The sequence below is a fragment of the Parasteatoda tepidariorum genome, chromosome 2 (genome assembly GCF_043381705.1).
Source record: "Parasteatoda tepidariorum isolate YZ-2023 chromosome 2, CAS_Ptep_4.0, whole genome shotgun sequence".
NCBI lineage: Eukaryota > Metazoa > Arthropoda > Arachnida > Araneae > Theridiidae > Parasteatoda > Parasteatoda tepidariorum.
This window is the reverse complement of record NC_092205.1, coordinates 9,802,990-9,824,420: the sequence shown is the minus strand read 5'-3', so window position 1 is coordinate 9,824,420 and position 21,431 is coordinate 9,802,990. Positions and strand designations below refer to the sequence as shown.

Here is a 21,431-nt window from a genome sequence, read left to right as displayed (position 1 = left end):
GCTGTCCGATTTCGATAAACTACGGAGCAAATATTACACAAAATAACCAAACCAGTGTCAGATGAAATTATTTAAAATTTTATTTTAAAAACCGATCTTGAGAAGTCAACTCAATTTTGAGTTCACGACTACCAACAATGTTTAACTATGTATACTCCGTGTCATTTTAAACCCCTGACCAGAGGGCAAGGTAAGTCCTGGAACAAGCATTGGAGCAAAATAGTCTTCGTGGAGAGGTTTTTTACTAATTCGCATCTTCGTTACATGGAGGCGTTACTCCATGGTTTTCGACTGTAAGCAGTTACTAACCCATGATCTATTACATGGTATTTTATGTCAACAATGTAGTTGGTGCGAGCCTGGCTCATATTGCGTATAAACCAGCCAACGCTGGAAATCGAACCTGGATTTCCTGATTAGGAGACGAGGGAACTCTATCCTCTGAGTCATCGCAGCTCGATCGGGACGATAGTTACAAAATCTACGAGGAAGGAGGGTTGATAAGAAAGTTTTCTTACCTTGCACAGATTTTCCTATGGAGTAGAGTAGTGCAAAGTCTGGATGTTCCCTGCTGATGTCATGCAGCAACTTGGTCATCTGTTCATAATTGTGGTAACTGAAGTCTATCTGTATGCCTCTTACTTGTTGTATGGCACTGAGGTAGAGGTAGAAAAGAAACACAACAAAACCCGAGGTGTACCAGATTGCTGGCTTCATCACAGCTTGGTGCTCTCTCACTGAAATATGCAAATTAACATGTGATCATGTTGATTTTCTCAATACAAACAGCAATTAAAATCAGAAATAGTAAGTGTTCTATTAAAACCTATACGCATTTTGTTATCGCAATGGTGTATCTTCACCAGTAGGATAAATAACAGGAATGGTTAAAACAGAAATTGTAATTCGACAAAGGTTACACCATACTGAAGATATAAATATACAGTTTAAACATTAAAGTAGCATAAAATTAAATATTAAAATTCGATTAAATCATCTCTGTTTTATCATCTCTGTTTTATCATCCGCATCATCTATCTTACCGTTGAAGGTGCACCGTTATAACGCCTATAGGATAAAATAAAGAAAATTTACTATTTGTGTATTACGCTGTTTTTAATGAAATTAAAATACGTTATGCTTCATAATATGCATGATAAGTTGCGTAACAAGATACAACTTAAGTATTACTTCATCATGCAGTTTGCAAAGAAGAAAAGAAATATAATTTTAAAACTGCTTAATGCGTACTAAGCGTACGTTTTATATTTCGTTAGGTAGAACCTTTCAAGTAAAATGTCGATCCATTTTCGATTAGCTAGAGCTTTTAAATCTTTTCTGGAGCTCTTTTCCTTAAGGCAAATTTTAATTGTTTCTTCCCCACCACAAAAATATGCATCGTCAAAAAAATCTTTCCTAGATTATATAAAGTGCCCAAATTGCACCTGGAACTTAATATCTTAAATACCATTTTAAAGTTTGTAGGGAAGGAAAAGATATTTTCTTTGTCAGACCTAAAACTATAAAATATAAATGGCATTACTTGTTTTCTATTATTACTAAACTCCTCCTCACCTCCTTTGAAAGTGATTCCCACCCCTTCATTTTAGATTTACGAATGACAAAGAAAAAAATTTTCTTCGTTTTTAATATACTTTTCAGTAAGACCGAGGTTTTAAAATTGTATTTTTTTTCATAATGTTTGTTTTAATGTTATATTTTTAATCACTTTTTCTTTCTTGGTTGTTTTTTTTAATAGCATTTGTTTTTGGTCGCTGTTCTTTTAATCAATGTTTGTTTTTTAGTTTCAATCCTATTATTCGTTAGTATTTAATCTTAAGGAAAAAGTATTCATTAATATTTAAGCTTTCTTATGATGCCTTTATTTACTTATTCCTTAACCAGTGTTTTCTTTTCATATTACTTTTTTAAAAGAATTTCGGCAATTTATCAGACAAAATTGCAGAAATTTTCACCTTGAATCCATATAATCTTGAAAAATACATCATCAAATTCGCCAAGTCTCGAGTAATGAGCGATAAAGAATATAAGAACTAAGAGTCAATTTTAAATTTAGATTATTCCACTAACTGTTTTTGTTTGTCACAACTAGATTATTCCACTAACTGTTTTCGTTTGTTGTTTTGTTTGTTGTTTTTGTTTTTTAAAAATTAAACTGGAGAACAAATTTTTTTTTCATTCTTTGAAATGCTTAATCTTGCCAAATTCGGGTGTGGGGACTTGAAACATGAAATTAGTTTTGCTCCTCAGCCTATAATTTCTTTAAAATTGTCCTTTTTTCCCATTGCAGATGAAATATACAAGTTTTGAAAGCATTATATATAACAGGGGGTCACTTAAATGTTGTGTTTAATATCGCAAGATTATATTACATTGGAACCCAAGACCGGAAATGTCGTCGTGTGCAGCTAGGAGCACTTCCTAATATGATCTGTTCTGAAGCACACGACGTTCATAATTAGGAAGCACAGCCGAGCGGTGTATGACGACCTTGCTATGCCTGGTTTGTCAAGCAATTTTATTCTTAATGTTGTGCCTTAACTGCTTCAAAAATTCGTGGTAACATTTACATGTCCCCCTGTTATAAGTAACTTTTTTAAACTTGCAAGTTTCGACTAGTGATAGACTAAACATGTAATTTGAAAAAAAACTATATATTGGAAGTTTGAAATCATCGGCATGTAAATATCCAAGATCCGTTGAAATATCTCATGCAACAGAAAACAAAAAAACATGTTCGCCAGTGTTATCTTTTAAATTTTAAGAAAAAATTCTATGTCAGCCATTATAATTCGAAATCCTTTCGGATTATTCCCCAAAGAATACCAACTGTAAAATAGCAATTGAATATTTTATTAGATTACTCTGTAGAACGTTAGTTAAAAAATTAAAAGATAGTTTAACTTTTAAAAACGTACAAGTATGTTTTTCTTTTAAATTCAAAAGAAGAAACTTTAATAAAACAAATTTTGAAAAGTTTACGGATCCCCATAAAATGCAAGATCATTAATTTTTAAAATGTTTTTATGCATCCATTGATAAAAATTAATCTAATAAATAAAGCTTTACACTCGTAAGGTCATTAAAAATACCGTTAAAAATGATTGATTTTTTAATCATTTTCAAATTTCTGCAATAAAAACTGAAGTTAACTGCAGTCATTATGGTCAGGATGTAAAGAAGTTATAAATAAATCATGTTTCATCTGTTTAAAGTGGTTTATTTTTCTTTTAAAAAAATGTAAAAAAATAACTTTTATTTCTATAATGTGTTTCTTATGTTAATAAAAAATCAAAATTCCTCTCTTTTTTTTTTAATTTTTTAAACATAATCACAGCTGTGCGTGCTTGTTAATATTTACTCTTAAGTGCTTTTTTTTTAAAAGAAAAAAAGATTTTTAGTTTGATTTGTTCCTTAGAATAACATATCTCAAATTATAGCAAGTCTTCATGTTTTTATAGTCGGTTGCACAAATTAGATAGATATTTGAATCAAGATATAAATTTAAATTTTCAGTTTGTAGTGTTGCTTTAAATAAACGAAAACCATTCTATAAAAGGAAATAAAACTTTAATTTCGTGGAAAGTGTATGTTAAATATGCACGATACAGATTAAAAATCATTCTGTCGCTTGCCACCATTTAAAGAACTCTGCTTAAGATATTCTATAAAGAGAGTAGTATTTTTTTTCACTTAAAATCTTGACTCTAAATATGCAACACTGAATATTAACACTGTGATAGCGAGTTCTCAAAAGTGATTATTTCCTGAGGGAAATTAATATTTAAGTAAAATAAATTATTTAAACAGAAAGCATAACTTCAATTTATCTGTATTTATTTAGATGCAAGCTTTAAATTTACAGAGATAAACTAACTCTTAGCAAATTTCCATCTTTACCAATCTATAATTTAAAAATGAAAATCATGAATTATTCTCTCTAAAGAGAATTATGAACTTGACATGCTATTAAAACAATCCAGTGTATAAATTATGGTTGAACGGTGGTTTGCATAGACTTAATTCCTAGAGTAGCTTCACCATATAATCTTCTTATACACTTCATATAATCCAAATCCTAGATAAATTTCAAACAGTGTTACTTTATGAATAATGATTCGACTCCTAGACCAAACATTTCTTCATGCATATTAGGGCAACAGAAGAAAAGCACTCTTATATATTTTAAATGTAAATGAGAAATGAATTTTAAAGGGCTGGTATAGCCAGATTGGATAGCTGGTATAGGGTGCGTGGATTTCTATTCGTGAGAACTGGAGTTCAAATCCAGCATGCCGAAGACTCCCCGTGTAATAAATGGTGACTGGTACGCGTTAAATCTGTTGGGTTACAAAGGCCTCCTTGTTGCCATAGCAAATTATGCCTTGGGGGTACTGGATTGGAGATTGATCGTTCTCTGGATCAGGTCAAAATTACGATCTGTCGATGAATGAATGGATACATGAATGGGTCCGCCCTATATGCGGGTGGGACGTGCGGGTGTATCAGAAGTGGAATTCATGGCTATAGATGGCTCCACTGGAAAACAAGAATAACCGTACCCCTTGCCTTAATGGCATACAAAAACAACAGATGAAGTTTAAGGTTTTCAATATATGAATAAAATAGTCTCTAGATGTCTCAAAACCAGCAAAATTTGGTAATGCATTACAACATTTTTTAGTCATTTGGCACATAATTATGGCACATAATTATATCTTGAATAGCCTTGCTCTTTAAAAATTATAGTTTGTTGAAAAATATCCTTCAGTTAAGAATACACTGTTAGGATTTTCTTTCTAAAATTATAGTAAAACAACCGGCAGCTTTCCGTCCATCAAATTAATTACCATACCATTAAATACCATTCATTAATTATCAATTGCATTACCATACAGTTTATGGTAAAATGGAGGAATCAGTGTGGTGTCAAAGCTGGGAATCGAACCTCCATTCTGTACTTTGCCTTCTCGGCTATAATATGTACCCGTCTACAAAGATCTCAGTGTTTTCATTGAATGTGTCTAGTTGGTGCTGTAAAATTCTGGTTGTTTAACCGTATTATGCGAAAACAGTTAATAAACGTTTTTTCTCCCAGTTAACAGTTTGAATAACATCTTATTTACGGTCATTAACTGTTTTTCTTGAGTGTGGCAAAATAAAAATTAAATAAATTTTGCTTTTTAACCATTTTTTCTGAGAAATTTCGAACAGTTTATTATTACAATCTTGAGAAACGTTATCATTTGATTGAAACATTTTAATATTATTATGCAATGTGGCCACTTCAACTACCATATTTCAAAATTGTTAGGTTACAGATTTCAATAGTGTTAACAAATACGACTTATTTTAAGTTTTACTTTATAATAAAAATCAAACTCTCAAAATTCTAGTACCATTTTCTTTTTTATTCTAACTGTTTTTTCAAAAATTCTTTGTGGCTACTGGTTAACATTTCTCTCGTTTATTCGTTTTATTGGCTTCTTCCCAAAATGCGAATTTCTAGACCAGAGGAACGTTTCCTTATAATTACAGCTGCAATAAACATGAATTCGTGAACTATAATCCTTGTATTATTTACAGTATTTAGAGGTAGATTTTGCGTAAATGCTTATTTCGAGCAAAACTATTATTAACAAAAAGGAAATTTTCTTTCGGAAATTTTTCCAAAAATTTCCATATTCTTACCATATTCTAATAAATATTTAAAATTAAAATTCTCGTTAAGATAATGCAAACCTACTGGAAACAAATTTCAATTAAGAAACATCTAGAAAAATTCTATTAACTGTCACTTTTTAGAAAACATTCCTTAAAAATAACACTTTGTAACTCGACGGTATAGGAATTCAGCAGCGCAAAATGACCAAGGAAGCATTTAAAAAAAAACACTGTTGTTGTTGTTTCTTTTGCCAATTGCCAATCCATCCTGCTTGGCTAAACCAAGCGCATTTAAGACAGAGTGTGAGTTTCTTGTTTCTCACTGACATTATTTATGGTCAAGAACATGACGCTCCCATTCATTCATCCACGGATCGTAATTTTGACCTGAACCAGAAAACGATCAATCTCGAATTCGGTACCCTTAGAGGTTTGATATGGGATTTGTAATGGGAACATGGAGGACTTTGTGACTCGATAGATTTAACGCGTACCAGCCAGCATTTACTACACGGGGAGTCTTCGGCCGGGGGGATATTACTCACAACCTCTTGGACATGGGCCCAACGCAATACCAACCAAGCTATCCCGACCTAAAAATCATTGTACATAGATTTAATAAATCACGTTTCTAACTCAAATTAATAACTAATCACCTTTCGTTCTTTGATTTATAGGTGATTTCTAACTAAACCACACAAAAAAAATGCTTTTACCTCCTTATAAATGTTTATATTTGATTAAGATTTTCTTAATTACTCTACTTATTGTACAACAGCAAATACAAAATCTGGAACATTTGAGTTTCTAAGTGAAGAATAATCCCTCTCAAAATCCTGAAATGGGCAAAGTTAGTTACAACATCAGTGACGGCTTTGTCAGCCTAAGACATTCAACAGACATTCAGACAATTAAGATTAAACTAATGTATGTTAGGTAAATGCACCGTGTTTACTAATGCGATTTGTTAAGATACCGAAAATGCTCTTTCTGAAGGGTTTGTATGCTTCGAAGATAACGAACACACGGTAGAAATGTCAGTTTTATTTGAGAGCGTGTCTTCATTTTAAATTATTCATGACATTCTTGCTTACAGCTTAATTACTAATTCGAACAAGAAAGGAATAATAGAACAATGGCGGTGTGTCAGAGTTTTATGTCGTAAAGTTAGATTAGCAAACAAATTAAGGGAAATGCTAAATTAGTTGAGATTTTGTTTTCGATGTTTGAAGTCAAGAAAACGAAGCTATTATATATCACATTAAAGTTTTAGGAACTAATTTTTATTGTAAAAGATTTACTTTCAGTTTTAGTGGGAAAAGATTTAAAGGGATTTTGTTTCTCCTAAATACCAAAAATATTGGTCTTGATTTGCATGTTCTTTTTTCTTGCTTAGAATAGTGGGTGGTCGAATAGTTCGAATGGTGCCATAATCAAATAACCGTGACTGTTAGGTGATTGCGTTCACGTTGGAGCGTTGAAACACACGGAAACTACGCGGTTAGAAATTTCTTAGGAAAAAATGGATAAATAACAATTTATTCAATTGTTATTTTACCATATTCAAGCAAAGCAGTCAAATAACTATAAATAAGGAACCAAGTCAGCTAAATAAATAAAAAAGGGCAGGGAAGTTGATTTAGCTGGCACAATTTTGAAATATTAGGTTTAATTTCTGATAACTGGAAACTGATTTTAGTTTCATCATTTTATTTTATTTCATTTTTATTTTGCAACCGTCGCTGAGCAACCGATTTGATTTTGAGTTAACGACAACAAAGGTTAAACTCCGTAGCTTTGTAATATTTACCCTAATCCAGATGAGTAGGGAGCATCTGGATCTAGTGAGACACAAGTCTTCGTGGTGGACTTTTAGATGGAACTAACCTGAAAATTTTTGCGGTAGATGAAGGGGGAAACCACGAAAATCTCCCATGGTTGTCCAGATGACAAGAGGACTCTAACCGATGATCCGTCTGCCCAAGACGAAATTTTATGTCAGCACTGTGATCGGTGTGAGCTGGGTGCGGAATTCGCATCGACCAGCCATCGCTGGGATTCGAACGCGGCACACAGCTCTATTCTCTGTTCCACCACTGCTCAGTTTCATCATCTTGTTTTATTTTCTAACCGTCATTGAACAGCCTGTCCAAATTTGAAATTACGGCTACCAATGTTCAACTCCGTAGCCTTATAATTTTGAACTCAATCCTGAGGACAAGTTAATTTCTAGGTCAGTACCCCCAGCGGTATTGATTTGTTATGGGAACTAGGAGGACTTCGTGACTCCGACAGATTTAACGTGCACCAGTCACCATTTAGTACACGGGAATTCTACACGCCCTACAGACCATGCTATCCCGGCCGTAGTTTCATCATTTTTTTAATAACCGTCGTTGAACAACCGATCTGATTTTGAGTTAACGACCACCAAGGCTTCCGTAGCTAATTTATAACCTAATCCACAAGACAAGGGAATTCCTGGATCAAGTACTGGGAGAAACTAGCCTTCGTAGAGGACTTTTAGGTGGAACTAACCCAGACTTGAGTTACATGAAGAGGAAAATTAAAAAACCTTTTATAGTTAGCCTGACAGCAGAGGGACTCTAACCCATAAGACATCTACCACTCAGGATATTTTATGTCAGCATTATGGTCGGTGTGAGATGGGTGCGGAGTTCGTATCAACCAGCCATCGCTGTGATTCTAGTCACCTCATTGAGAGGCGAGCGATCTATTCCTTGAGCCACCATGGCTCAACATCTTCCGAAGAGATTTTAAAAAAATTGTGTTATTCTTCCCTTCCAATGAGCTTGCGATAGTCCGCCCGTTTGGCTCATACAGTAAATATTTAGCCTCGATTACTTTTGTTTTATACTGTTTTGTTTATATTACTATTTTTTTTAAAAATTTTATTTAATTATTTTGACTTTATTCTGGAAAATATTTTTTTTCAGACTTTTTGCTCCCCACCACAATTTGGGAAGTCCTCAATACATCATTTCTATCTTGTCTTTTATTTCATCTGTCCCGGATAAGTTCAATGTATATAATAAAACAAATAAAATCGTACCCTACTATTTATCTCACTAAAAAAAAAACCCAGTTATACCAATATTTATTTTAATGAAATATTTCCTTGAATTGATTATTGAATAGTTTAATGGTAAATTTATGTGAAAGAAATATAAATTAGGATTAGACAGATAAAATAAATTTTTCCAAAATGGAAACAAAGAAACTTTCACAGATACGATACATTATTCTAAAATATAAAACAACGTTACTCTGTATGTGACAGTCGAAAAAAGTAAAAACTTTTCCTTTTATTCAAATAATTTATTTCTTCTTAAAATTACATTTCGAGGTTTAATTAATATGTCTGTCAAATCTTGAATTAAATTTAGATTTTGTAATCCCCTTTCACTAGCCTTGCTTAGGTGATTCATGAGCAAACAGATAGAAAAGAACTTTTTTTTTCTTCTGCATTTCTATTTATTCAACTCTGAAAGCTGAATTGTATCAAAAACTTTACAAATGTGACGTTAGAACTTTTTTTTTAATATTCCATTCACGTTGTTCCTTCGTTTTGTATTCCATTTCCCTGGAATAAGTTTTCCTTTTGGATTTAGCCAATGGAAAAGAATTAGGAACGTAATTTATTTACGAAACAAAAGAAAGGAAAATGTAATGAAAAAAAACACACAAACGTAAATTAAATTGCCGGGTAAGTATTCAAAAATTCATTCTTTCAAATGTAGTGTTTCAACGGTAGATGGCGCTGAGCTTTAGCTACTATTACAGAGAAGTTGCATTTGGGTTAGAGTAAAAAGTTTTTATTTCCCTTTGTTTCATAACAAGATAGCTCGCGTTTTTCACTGACAATATTTTTTTCCCTTCATAACACTTAAAAAAACAGAAACAAAACATTGTATAAAAAGTCTAAACCAATATAGAAATGAGGAATATTTCTCGGAGTCTTATTATTCGTGAAATAACAAATAGTAGTACAACTGTTCTATGAACTACCGTTGCTTTTTTACATTTTTTATGAACTGTAATAAATAATAAGTCTAGCAATGTTACATTTTGATTTTATTTTCCTGCTATATTTTTATTTATTTATTTATAAAGGAAAAACTCCATGCATTTTGCTTTTCAATTTCGGTAATAGCATAGAGATCAAAGAATAGAAATACTATGTAAGAAGATGAATTCGTGTGTAAGAAGATGAACATTTAATGGTTTGGGGAACAAAAATTATTCTAACTATATATTGAAAACATTATTTATCCCAGAAAACGGCATGTTCATAAATAACAAATAAGAAGAATTAGTTTACGGTGTGTTTTACTTTTAATTATGATTACAAAATAATTTTAATATTCGAAATGCGAATATTAACACATTTGCGGTTCAGCAAATGGCCTAAATTGGAGGAAGGTTTTTCCCCAATACACTATTTCCCTATTTAATAACATGGAAAAACAGGTTTTGCTATGCAGAGAGGACTGCAATTTAAAATACTTTTTCGTGCAGAACCGTCAGTGGGTTAATTTATAAAACGCATCTACTTACCCTTATTGCTATGGCTACAGCTTAAAAAGCAAGAAAATAAGGATAATTAATCGCAAATTTTTAATAAATTTGTTTTTGCATATTTTGCTGCAAAAGTACCAAATACACTGAGATGCATGTTTGTTAAAATATCGTCTGAACTAATCAATTACCAAATTTGAGGTCATCCCCTCGAATCATTTAGATTAAGTCTTAGAACGTGAAGATCCGGTCATTAGATCAAAAGTTATCGTAAATGGTTCTTTTTTTGGAGTATTGTATATTGTTATTTCATCTCAACGCAGAGAAACTACTGAGATATAATCAAACAAAAATCATTCTTCTTTATTAGGCAGCATTTTTAAAATGAACAAATATGGCTGCACTTAAAATTTCAGAAACTTATTATTTTTACGAAATAAAATGTTAATTTGTAATAAATGTTAATGTTTCGTTCTAGACACCCAGTTTTATCGAACAATTTAGTAATACTATTTAAGAGTCAGACTGAGGGGTCGTCGGACATCTGAGAGACCTTCCAGTCCTGACGCCAAGAAGTTCCAGTAAATGCATAGTTGCTAACGGACGCGAAGTTTTCGAAGGCTCCGTCGTAATATGAAATGATACTTTTTTTGGCGAATAATATGCTGTTTTTATAACTACTACAAATTTGAAACTGTTACTCATAACTGTTAGGTCAAGTTTAACCTATCTAAAGCCAGTGCTCTCCACGCTTATTTTGAACATGGCGCAAAACGACTTCAATATTTTTAGGAAAGCCACTGTTTTGTGAAAATAAAAAAACGTTTAAAATCTATCTTTTTTAAATATTTAAATGCTTACTCTAATGCTGCATTACTTGGGCTCATAAAATTTGAAAAAATCTGAGAATAAGGCTGGGATTTTGATAGTTTTCATCTAGGCGGGAAAATGTTACCTAATTAGGGATTTTTAAAAATGTTTTATAAACTTTTTGAAATATTTAAGTTAATTGTCTGTTCTAACGCCTCGATCCTTCACGGAAAAATTATATATATAACAGGGCTCGAAAAATCTCAGAAATTTTAACCGTCCCCGAGGACGGCTTGTCTAACAATGTACCCGTGCTCTTTTGAAACTAACGCGTAGCTTCTAAGTAAATAAAAATACAATTTTCTCTTATTTATTACAAACATTTATATAAATTGCACGCAATGAATTAGTAGTTACTAGGATTACAAATACTACGATTACATTATACAGTAATAAAAGAAGTACTGGGTTACTAATAGTGACCTAGTATTTCTTTTATGAAATAATTTATTTCTTTTATGAAATAATTTAAATGACAGAGATCAAGACGGGAAAATGGCCGTCCGCGCGGACGTCGGATTCGAGAAATTCGTTGTCCGCGGGGAATTTCTGACCGCCGAGGACGGGCGGACGGGCGGTTTTTCGAGCCCTGATATATAATTTAAAATAATCGCATTGCTTTAAGTGTTAGGCACTTAAACTATGGATTTTTTATTTTCCTTGGACACAGAGCTTCGAAAAGCAGCCTTAAGAGCATGGGAAGATATTCCAAATTTGGCGAGATGTTAATAGATACTATAGTCAAAACTAAATCAAACCCAGAGTTATTAGAATTAAATTTTAAATAATAAGGTTTCAATTTTATCACCAAGACAACCATTAGAAAATAATATAACACTTAAAGTAGCTTAAATAAAAAATAAAATTAAAAATTGATTTCGATTTTCGATTATGTCGCGATAATGAGTTATACGCTTGTATTGAATTTAAAAAAAAGTTAGCCTTTACAATGATTGTTAAGAAAAGAATGAAAATATTTGCATTTGATTTTTATAAAATGTAATAAAAATTAAATAAGTGATTTAGCTTAATTATAACAGGATTATAAATAATTAAAAAAATTAAACTTATGAGATTAAAGAGATTATATAAGCTAGAAAATATGCCATGCCTATAAAGAAATCACAATAATCTAAATACAGGTTCAAATTTTATGTGAAAATTAAAAAAAATTTTTTTAGATATATTGAAAACTTAGTTAAAAAAATTGATCATTAAGGAAATTTTACATTTTTTGTCGGCTGATGCGAGGGTTAAGTTTAACAAAATACTTCATTAGTTATCTTACATATTGTTTTTAGTGCATAAAATTAGGAGAGAAAAAAATGGTAAATAGTATTTACCTTGAAAACAAATATTATTTTATGCAATTTCATTAGATCATTAGTATTATGTTAAAATGCCTTAATCTTCACTTCGTCCTTTACTTATAACCTAAATAACCATTACCTAAATAACCTAAATAACCATGAATTGTACTGAACATTATTTTAGATATTCAGATTTTTATATTCACTGTTGATGTAACTTTTAGAGATTTATGTATTTTTAAGGTATCATTTGTGTATTTATCAACTCTCGTATGCCCTAAAATAGGGCGGGGCGAGATAAGAATAAACTTTATAACCTAAATAATAATTTTTTATTATTATTTTAAACCATGGGAGTTATGTATTATGTATTAACATTATATTGAAATGTGCTACTGATCACTTATTCCTATACATATAACTTTAAATATTTTTTTACGATTTAAAAACCGTGGGAATTATTATGTATAATGTTAAAATGACTTAATGTTCACTTGTTTCTATACTTATAACCTAAATAAACATTTTTTTTTAATATTCAAAACCATGAGAATTATTATGTATTAGCATTATGAGAGGTGTGTTAAAATGCTTTCATGTTCACTTAATCCTATACTTAGGACTTAAATTAACATTTTTCATTTTTTAAAACCATGGGAATTATTCTGTATTAGTATTATGTTAAAATGCCTTAATGTTCACTTATTCCTTCACTTATAATTTAAATTTTATTCTATAACCGTCGTTGAACTGTCGATCTAATTTTTCTGTTTGCGAAAACAAGTTCAACTCCGTATAGTCTTGTAATTTTGAACCCAATCCAGAAGACAAGGGAACTCCTGGATCAAGTATTGGGAGAAATGTTTTCTTTGTTCACGACTTTTTGATGGAACTAACTCGTACTTGCATTACATGGTGGGGAAAACCTCGAAAACATCCCACCGTTAGACTGACGGCAAGGGGACTCTAACCCATGATCCGTCTGAAACAGAAGATATTTCACGTTAGCACTGTGATCGGTGCGATCTGGTAGCGGGGTTCGTATCGACCAGCCATCGCTGGGACTCGAACTCGGTTCACCTCATTGGAATTCGAGGGCTCTATCCCCTTAGCCGTGTTACTTAAATTAACATTTTTTATTATTTTAAACAATGGGAGTTATATTCATCCCTAAAAAAATTCGATTGTTAAGATTACTTTACCTTTTTTTTTGTTAAGAAAAACGAAAGTTAATGCTTAAATTTGGAGAAATTTTAAAGTTAAGGAATAGTAGGCGCTCAACACTTTTCTGCAGTGAATTCATAAGTGAGAGGGGAAAACATTAACGCACTGATCTTAAATGACTTATATGTGTCTAAAACTATTCGAACGATTCTCCGGGGTATATTCACAGGACGTCCAGCCAAGCGGAAACGAAATACAGCCAACGTTCCTCCAGGGAACATTCTTAATAGACCACGGGCCACTTTTCAAGGGATGTTCGGGAAATTTCTCTCTCCTGTAATTAAAATTCTATTCTTCCGGCCCACTTTTGCGAGAGCCCGTTATTTCTATAAATTTAGCCTCTCGTCTCTTGAGTTATGGAAAAGTTTTGGCTTAAGAATTATGGCGAGAGTTATCTGCTGAGAGACATTTGTGCTCAGAGACTGATTAGGAAGCGGCTCGATAGAGCCCTCGTCTGGTCGTGGAATTTACGAAAAATTCTTTTAATGAGAGTTTTCCAAGTATGACCTCGTTATAAAAATTGTTTAATTGTTTGTGCGCGCATGATGACCTTATTGTTTTATTTAAAGCTTTCGTAAAGAAGTTTTTCAATTTCTTCATTTTTACTTAGATCTGTGGCTGCTTAAAGTGGACTTAGGAACAAAATAAAGGGTAAGAAAAAATTTTAAAAATAATGTGACGAAAATCAGTCACTTAAATGCATTCAGACTGATGGATTATTTTACACCATTTGTTTTAAAAAATATACATATGATGTAGATTTTAAAAAAAAAATCCTTTTTCAAAATTTAAGCAATCCTAAAAAAAGTCAATATTAAAATTCTACTTTCTTCGCACTTCATATCAACCAATAAAAAACTTAAACATTTTAACGAGTTTCTATTCTCCATTTAAAACAGTGCATGAATGGTACGCTTTATACACCAAACATTTTTTTCCATAACCATATTTTAACATACCTAAACTCATATTATGTTTTTTTTTCTTCTAAAAAAACGAAATTAGAGTTCAGTTAACTATAAATTCGTTTTTTTACGAATTTATATTAGTTTATATATTATTTGGTAGTATTATTTTGAGCTTTTGAACTCGGAACTGAACTATTGAAATATTATTTTTTAGATGGCTGCTATTTTTAGGGTTTTAAGTAGCCAAAAAATAAGTAAAGTATTTAGAACAGGAACGTTAAATGTATGATTTCACAACTTCCATTATCGTCTGTCGAAACTGATTAATGTATTTAAATATTAATATCTTTAGAGCCATTAGAATGGCATCGTTACAACTGAAAGTCTGAATAATGTAATAGAAGTTATTTAATGTGCTCCATTTTGAATTTTGCGCCGTACCTAATCGAAGCAAGTACTTAGCGTATATATTCTCATTGCATTATCAATTGCAGAAATCCGCATGGCATGTTGGGAAAAACCAACAAAACATAAAACTGCATCTGAAACGCTTCTTTCAAGGATCATATGGAACAAAATAATCACACATCGTTTGAACTACTTATAATAACAACCGGATGAACATATCGCCGATTTCCGGAAACAAGAGTTCTGAAAACGAATCTTTCCATTACTTCCTTCCTGCTACTTCGAACGAAGTTACGCAGAAAACATTCTTTTCGTTGTAAAATCGGGCGTGAGCAGCAGGAAGCACACATTTACAATTCCTTCTGAAGTAGAAATGAAATGAACATATGCTGCTGCCAAAGCAGAACATCTAGAATCTAAACAAAGTCTCTTGACTTTGTGTATGCGTAACTTTCCTTTGCGATTTAGCAATGCATGTGAAGGAAATGAAATACTGGAGCATGTAAAATGGAAGTAACGTTGAATAGTATGTGCGTTACTTCTTCCTTTAGTTAGAACTACATATCTCTTTGCATATACCGAAAGTTTTCGTACATTTTAAACACACGAGTATCTATTAACACCCTCTTTGTTTATCTTTAGTATTTAATTATAAATTTTCCTCATTTATAAGACTATGTACTTCGGGAATTTGGGAATTATTAACACTAGAAGTGCCTTTGAGATCATTTGATGAGTTTTTGTAGTTTTAGAAGATACATGTCAGTTTCGAAACTAATTTTTTTTTTTCACTTTTCCCAAATTTTTTCAAATTTTTCAAATTTTTTCTTTGTATCGAAATTTTTACCCTACATTCAATTCAAGTATCAAAACTTCATATACTATTTATGAAAATTATTAAATTGGTAGAATTGTTAATTATGGTTTAATAGTTCAAGAGAAATCGAATTTTAAGTATCCGACTTTTTCATAGTTCAATTACTCAGGAACTATTCAACCAATTTTGCTCAAATTTTGTATTTTACATGTAAATTGATATTCTTTAAAACGACATAAAAATTTCAAGCGTTGCAATTCAAAATTCTTCAACCATTCTGAAATAAAATAATAAATATTTACTATAAATTATTTTTTACATGGAATTATCTTTGGAGAAACGAATTTTATAATTGTGTGCGAAAAATTTTCAAATCGTTTAAAAAATTCTCGAGATATGACCAAACACGAAAAAAAAGTAAAAATTTGAATCCGACGAAAAATATGATCTGCTTATTTAGAGAAAATATGTTTTTGTGCCTAAATTGGCAACTTACTATATCGTTTGCGCTTATTAAATCGCATATTTTAGGTCACCTCCTTGAGTCTTTAAGATTGAGTCCTAGAGCTTGAAAATCCAATCATTAGATCAAAAGTTATTTAGGATAAACCATTTTTTCTCTCACTGTGCATAATGATTATAAGCAATTATTTTTATTACAATCCTGGATAAGAAATAAAATTATTATAATCCTGAACAATAAAAAAAGGTAAATAATCACTTCTTGTAAATCAAAATGGAAATTTATCACATGCCGAACAGTCCACATAACTTTAACTTCACATTTTTGTTTTCAACTGACATAAAAATAAAATCTTTCTGAATGGTTATATTTATTCGTGCAAGTTTAATAAACTGCCCCAACACAATGACAAGTCTGGGAAAATTTTGTGCTCAAAGTAGGGAGCCTCACCTAAATACTACCGATCTTTTTTTATTTTTTTACCTCAGTATAACTTGCAGATGAAATTTTAAAGAAAAGCGAAATTTCGTTAAAAAGAAATTAAAAACTAAAAAAAAAAAGTATAAAACCACTGAAAAGTGTAAAAAAATGTATAGGAGAGCGAAAATGCAGATTTCTGAACGTCGTTTGAACTCTCTGTAAGGAATTTAAAACGTAGCTTGATCTCTTTTGTTAAGTGTTTAAATACTAAATAACTTTTTACAAATATTATTATTTGCACGAAGTAATTATTTTTGATTTAGGGTGTTTGTTTTTGTAATTTGACTTTTTTGAACCATTCAACGTTTTCCAGTTTGTTAAACTTTCAGTTTAAAAAAAGTTCGATATCATTAAATGCTTACAATGGTCTTTCTAATGAATTTTTTTTTTAAAAATCTAAAATTTTTACGCAATTTACAAGTAGATCAGTCAGAGGAAATGAATTTTACGACTTTCAGAAATAATCCGAATGCAGCTGGAAGAAGAAAAAAATAGAAAAGAAACTAAAGGTCACTAGAAGCCGAAGGAAAACTGCTTTTAGAATTTTTCAAAACTAAAAAATACATTTTTGAATCAATTTTTCTGCTTCTGTCCCTTTTACATTTACGCTAATTATTAAAAATAATGGCGACTTTTTTCTCTGACTCCATTCCAACAATTGAAGAGTTGGAAACTAAAAAGAACGTTACAAACCCAAAATCAAAACAAACAATAAAATACCAATGTTTTTCGTTTATACTCGGGGAAAAAAAAAGTAAGAAACTTTAACCAAGACTATAAAACCTCAACTCCACACATCCACCCATCTCATTTCCGTTTTCTGAACCCTAAAATGTGTTTGAAATTTAACACCAGGCACCGAAAAAAAAAGAGAGCTAGAAGCGGAAAAACCGATCATGTGGTAATCTCTTCGAACATCGAGGTATCATGACGTCAGTCTCGCGAAGGGATCGTCATCGATAAGGCGGGAAAACTCAGCCTCGTTCTTCTGTTATCGATAAATTCGGGAATGATGGAAGAGTGTGGAACAATATCGCGTCAACACATGCTGCGTGTGGGCGTGTTGGTGTCATAGGGGGTAGCCCTCCCTTCAGGAAAAGTTCTTTCTTCAGTTCGAGAAGCGATGATGTGAAATTCTTTCGATCCATCCATCTATTCTTTCTTAAGAGACGGTTAAGGAAAATATTCGAACGCCCAGAGGGGATTTGTTTTTCATTGAGTTTGCAGTGTAAATGAAAAATCTAATGATATTGCCCGAGGTTAAAGGAGAGTAAATTTTGTTGCACTTTCTTTCGTCGATGCTCGTACCGGTTTGGCGAAGGAAAGAAATTAAACGCTCTCAAAACTATAACAAGAACTATTTGGTGGAAGATTGATAGCCGAACATCGCAGACAGGAAAATGCATGTTCATTTCGCAAAATGACTCTATGGTTCTGTATGAAGTAAATATGAAATGCAAACAACGAATGAAAAATTGTTTAAAGGATCATTTTTCAATATAAAACAAAAGAATCGTGTTTCCCTCGCTTGGTTTTAATATTCATGTGATAAGAAGAAATATTCCGTGAAATATTTAAGGTCAAAAAGCCATGCTGGCTGAGCATATACATTGGGAAGAACTGGGATTCGATCCTCAGCAGTGGCTTGAAACCCGCCCAACTTCAGATCAATGTCTACCAGCTAGCTAAGGGAGTAAAGACGGTTTGTTGTAAATTGTTTTGTTGTAAGACGAGAAATTGGGTCCTTTATTAGACTGAACGTTGCAATATCTTGCTTTCCCTCACTGTGTAGTTTATGTTCCTTACGTTGAACTACTACATTGATCCGTTCTGAGGCTTTTTCTTTTCTGAGAGGTGTTACTTGCGAGCCGTGTTGACCACAATCTCACAAGTTATTGCCAGTACAAAATAATTTACGAAATCGGGGAGCCTTCCCTGGCCCACAATGGGATGTTGCTGAAATGCTTTACTTTTAAGAGTCAGAAAGGCAAAATTCTCCGTTCCCTTCAGCTGGACTGAGAAATTTGAATTAAAATTATATTAATTTGTTAAGGAGAAACGTCAACAAAAAAAACTGATATACAAGTATGAGCTCCAAGGACCCTGACTTATTTCTGTTACTGTGCACTACTAGTATTATGGTAATTGGAGCAATTTTATAATATATGCTAACAAAAGTACAAAGTATTTAAGGAGTAAATTTTATGTCTATTAAAACTGCACCTATACTGTGCATTTTTGTTAAAGATGCTGTGGAAATAGATTCATTACAGCTCTTCGAATGCATAAGTACAGAAGCAAATAGCTCGATTGTGATAAATTTAAAATACCATGAGTTGGCCTAGAGCTACAGCATTATACCAGATGATACTAATTAAAGTTAATCTTTACTTTGATGGATTGAGCTACTAGAAATGCATTTTGCTAGATCTAAAACTGTGAAGTCGCTGGGAAGGGTAAAAAATATTAAAATAAATAAAAAAAAGGCAATGAAATTATTCAAAGCTTTATTAATTGTGAAGGTGTATTTGTATTTCGTAGTGTTGTTCAGTTCTGATTTTGATTTATTGATTCCTTTTTTTACCACATACAAAGAACGGATATTCAGCTAGTGAAAAATAAATGCCTAATCACATTAAACTGAATAATCATCATAGCCAATCATTAATAGTTAACACAATAGTTATCTAAAAACATTAAAATCACATTCAACAAAAAAACCCACCACAACTACTGATGTTGTTGTTGAAACAACTCTTATTTAACACACTTATTTTTATCATTTTAATTTGAGGTACACATTTCACAAGCTATCTCGATATCAAACAATATATAGATCATTTCAATTTCGCGATAAGAGCGCCATCTGTGGACTAAAATACAAAACCTTGTAGGTGAAAGAAGGCAGTTTTTGTTCTGGAAAATACAAACCTGCAATAAAAATAGGGTTTTGTGGTTAAGAATTGGAAGTTGCCCGGACCTAGTGGTTGAGGGTGAGAATCGAGTAAAATGTCATTGAATGAATCATTTGAGGATATTTGACAGTTCTATTTTTAGAATTTTTGACTAATGCTTATTCATCGAAATGCTTGACCATTATCATAACTTTTCAGTGAGCCTATGTGTGAATATTGCATTGATTTTTTTACCATTTTTTGTTATCAACTGTAAGTAAATGTCAATTTTAAAGAAATTCAAAAATGTAGAAATTTTTCTTCACTATATATAGTTGAAGTATACAACTTTTAATAAAGCTAAAAATGGAACCTTAATATAAGACCTAAAACAACATATCAGAAATTTATTTGATAACGTTTAAGGTTTTGGGCAAGCAAATAAATTATTTTGGAAATATTTTACTTGATTTGAATATCTGGATGGCTAAGATACATTAATCATCGCAGAAGTGCGATGGTTGCTCTTTCAGAACGTTCCCTACTTCTTATTTTAGATCTGTTAATTTATACATCAAATACAAACTTTTGTATGTATTCATGACATGCAAATTAATCTAGTCTTCAACTCCATTTGTACTAATATACTAAATAAAGTTTCTGAAAACGAATGCATTTTATCTTTCATAAATTAACTTCCAAATGTTGAGGACAGCATTCAACTATTTAATAAGGACAATTATGATAAATAAATTTTTATCCAATATTCTAGATAGTTAATGCAATATTTAAACGATAAATTATTTATATTCAACTATTTTCTTTGGCATTTGCTTAATCGGAAAGCTTCAAATTAAAAAAACAATAAAAAATCTTATGTAATAAGCATATGCAGAATGCTTTAAGACTTTAGGTATAATTGGTCAATTGTGCCATAATGACGTTCAATTTTTCTGCAACATTATCGCATTATAAAATTAAACCATATTATATTGTTTCTTTAACTTGTTTAAGCAAAATTACGGTTTCATTTGAACGGAAGCAACGTTTGAATTAATGTGGATTTTGTAGCTTGATTGCACTATTTTATAATTTAGCATTGAACTGATTTTTCTAATAATTTGGATAATGTTTCAAATAATATTCTCTTTCAGTTTTCCAACAGTCACATTTATCTGAAATGTGATGGAAAATTAAACTAGACAAATAATTGGGAAACATTGTTAATAAAGTTTTATAATTGCACAAATTAAAAATTGTATGCAGAATTTCTCAGCTACAACCACAAAATTAAATATGCTGTCGGTTGAAAATGGCCTTGCCAGAGTGTACAGGTACTTTAATTTTAATTTTAACTATTTTCAAGATATATCTGCTATATTTTCGTAGTTTACTATGCATTAAATAATTTGCAGAAGTTTAAAATTTGTCCAGAAGTTATTAAATCACACAAACCACATAAGTATGAGTTCGAGATTTTCTAGCCCAGTAGAATGCAGAAGTAATGAAATTATTTTCAACTCAGTCGGGAGATAAGATAAAAAAAATAAATTCTTTCCGATACTCCATCTCGTGCTTTACTACTTCCTCGCGCACCACTCGAGCCGTAACTTAAATACCGTATGCTATATGATATTACTCAAAAAAGTCAAGCTCCGTCACCAATAATTGGTGTGACAGAATGCGACACCATTTAGGCTTAAAATTTTACAGCCGTTTTAGAACGGATCGAAAATAAATTAAAATAATTACTTCATAGCTAAGTTTTTATCTCCATAAAAAAACAACATTTTTCTAAATGATTACTTAACATAAAACTAATTATTCAACACA

At 31.5% G+C, this 21,431-nt stretch overlaps 1 protein-coding gene across 2 annotated transcripts in view; it reads right to left on the bottom strand.

Moving 5' to 3' along the window:
* The window catches only part of LOC107448812 (carboxypeptidase D), a 233,923-nt gene that overhangs the window by 56,900 nt on the left and 155,592 nt on the right, over positions 1-21,431 (bottom strand). For both annotated transcript variants that reach the window (XM_021146849.3, XM_021146846.3), the window contains exon 2: positions 519-737. In XM_021146849.3, coding sequence (XP_021002508.2) covers positions 519-737 — 219 coding nt within the window. The remainder of the gene's footprint in view (positions 1-518; positions 738-21,431) is intronic.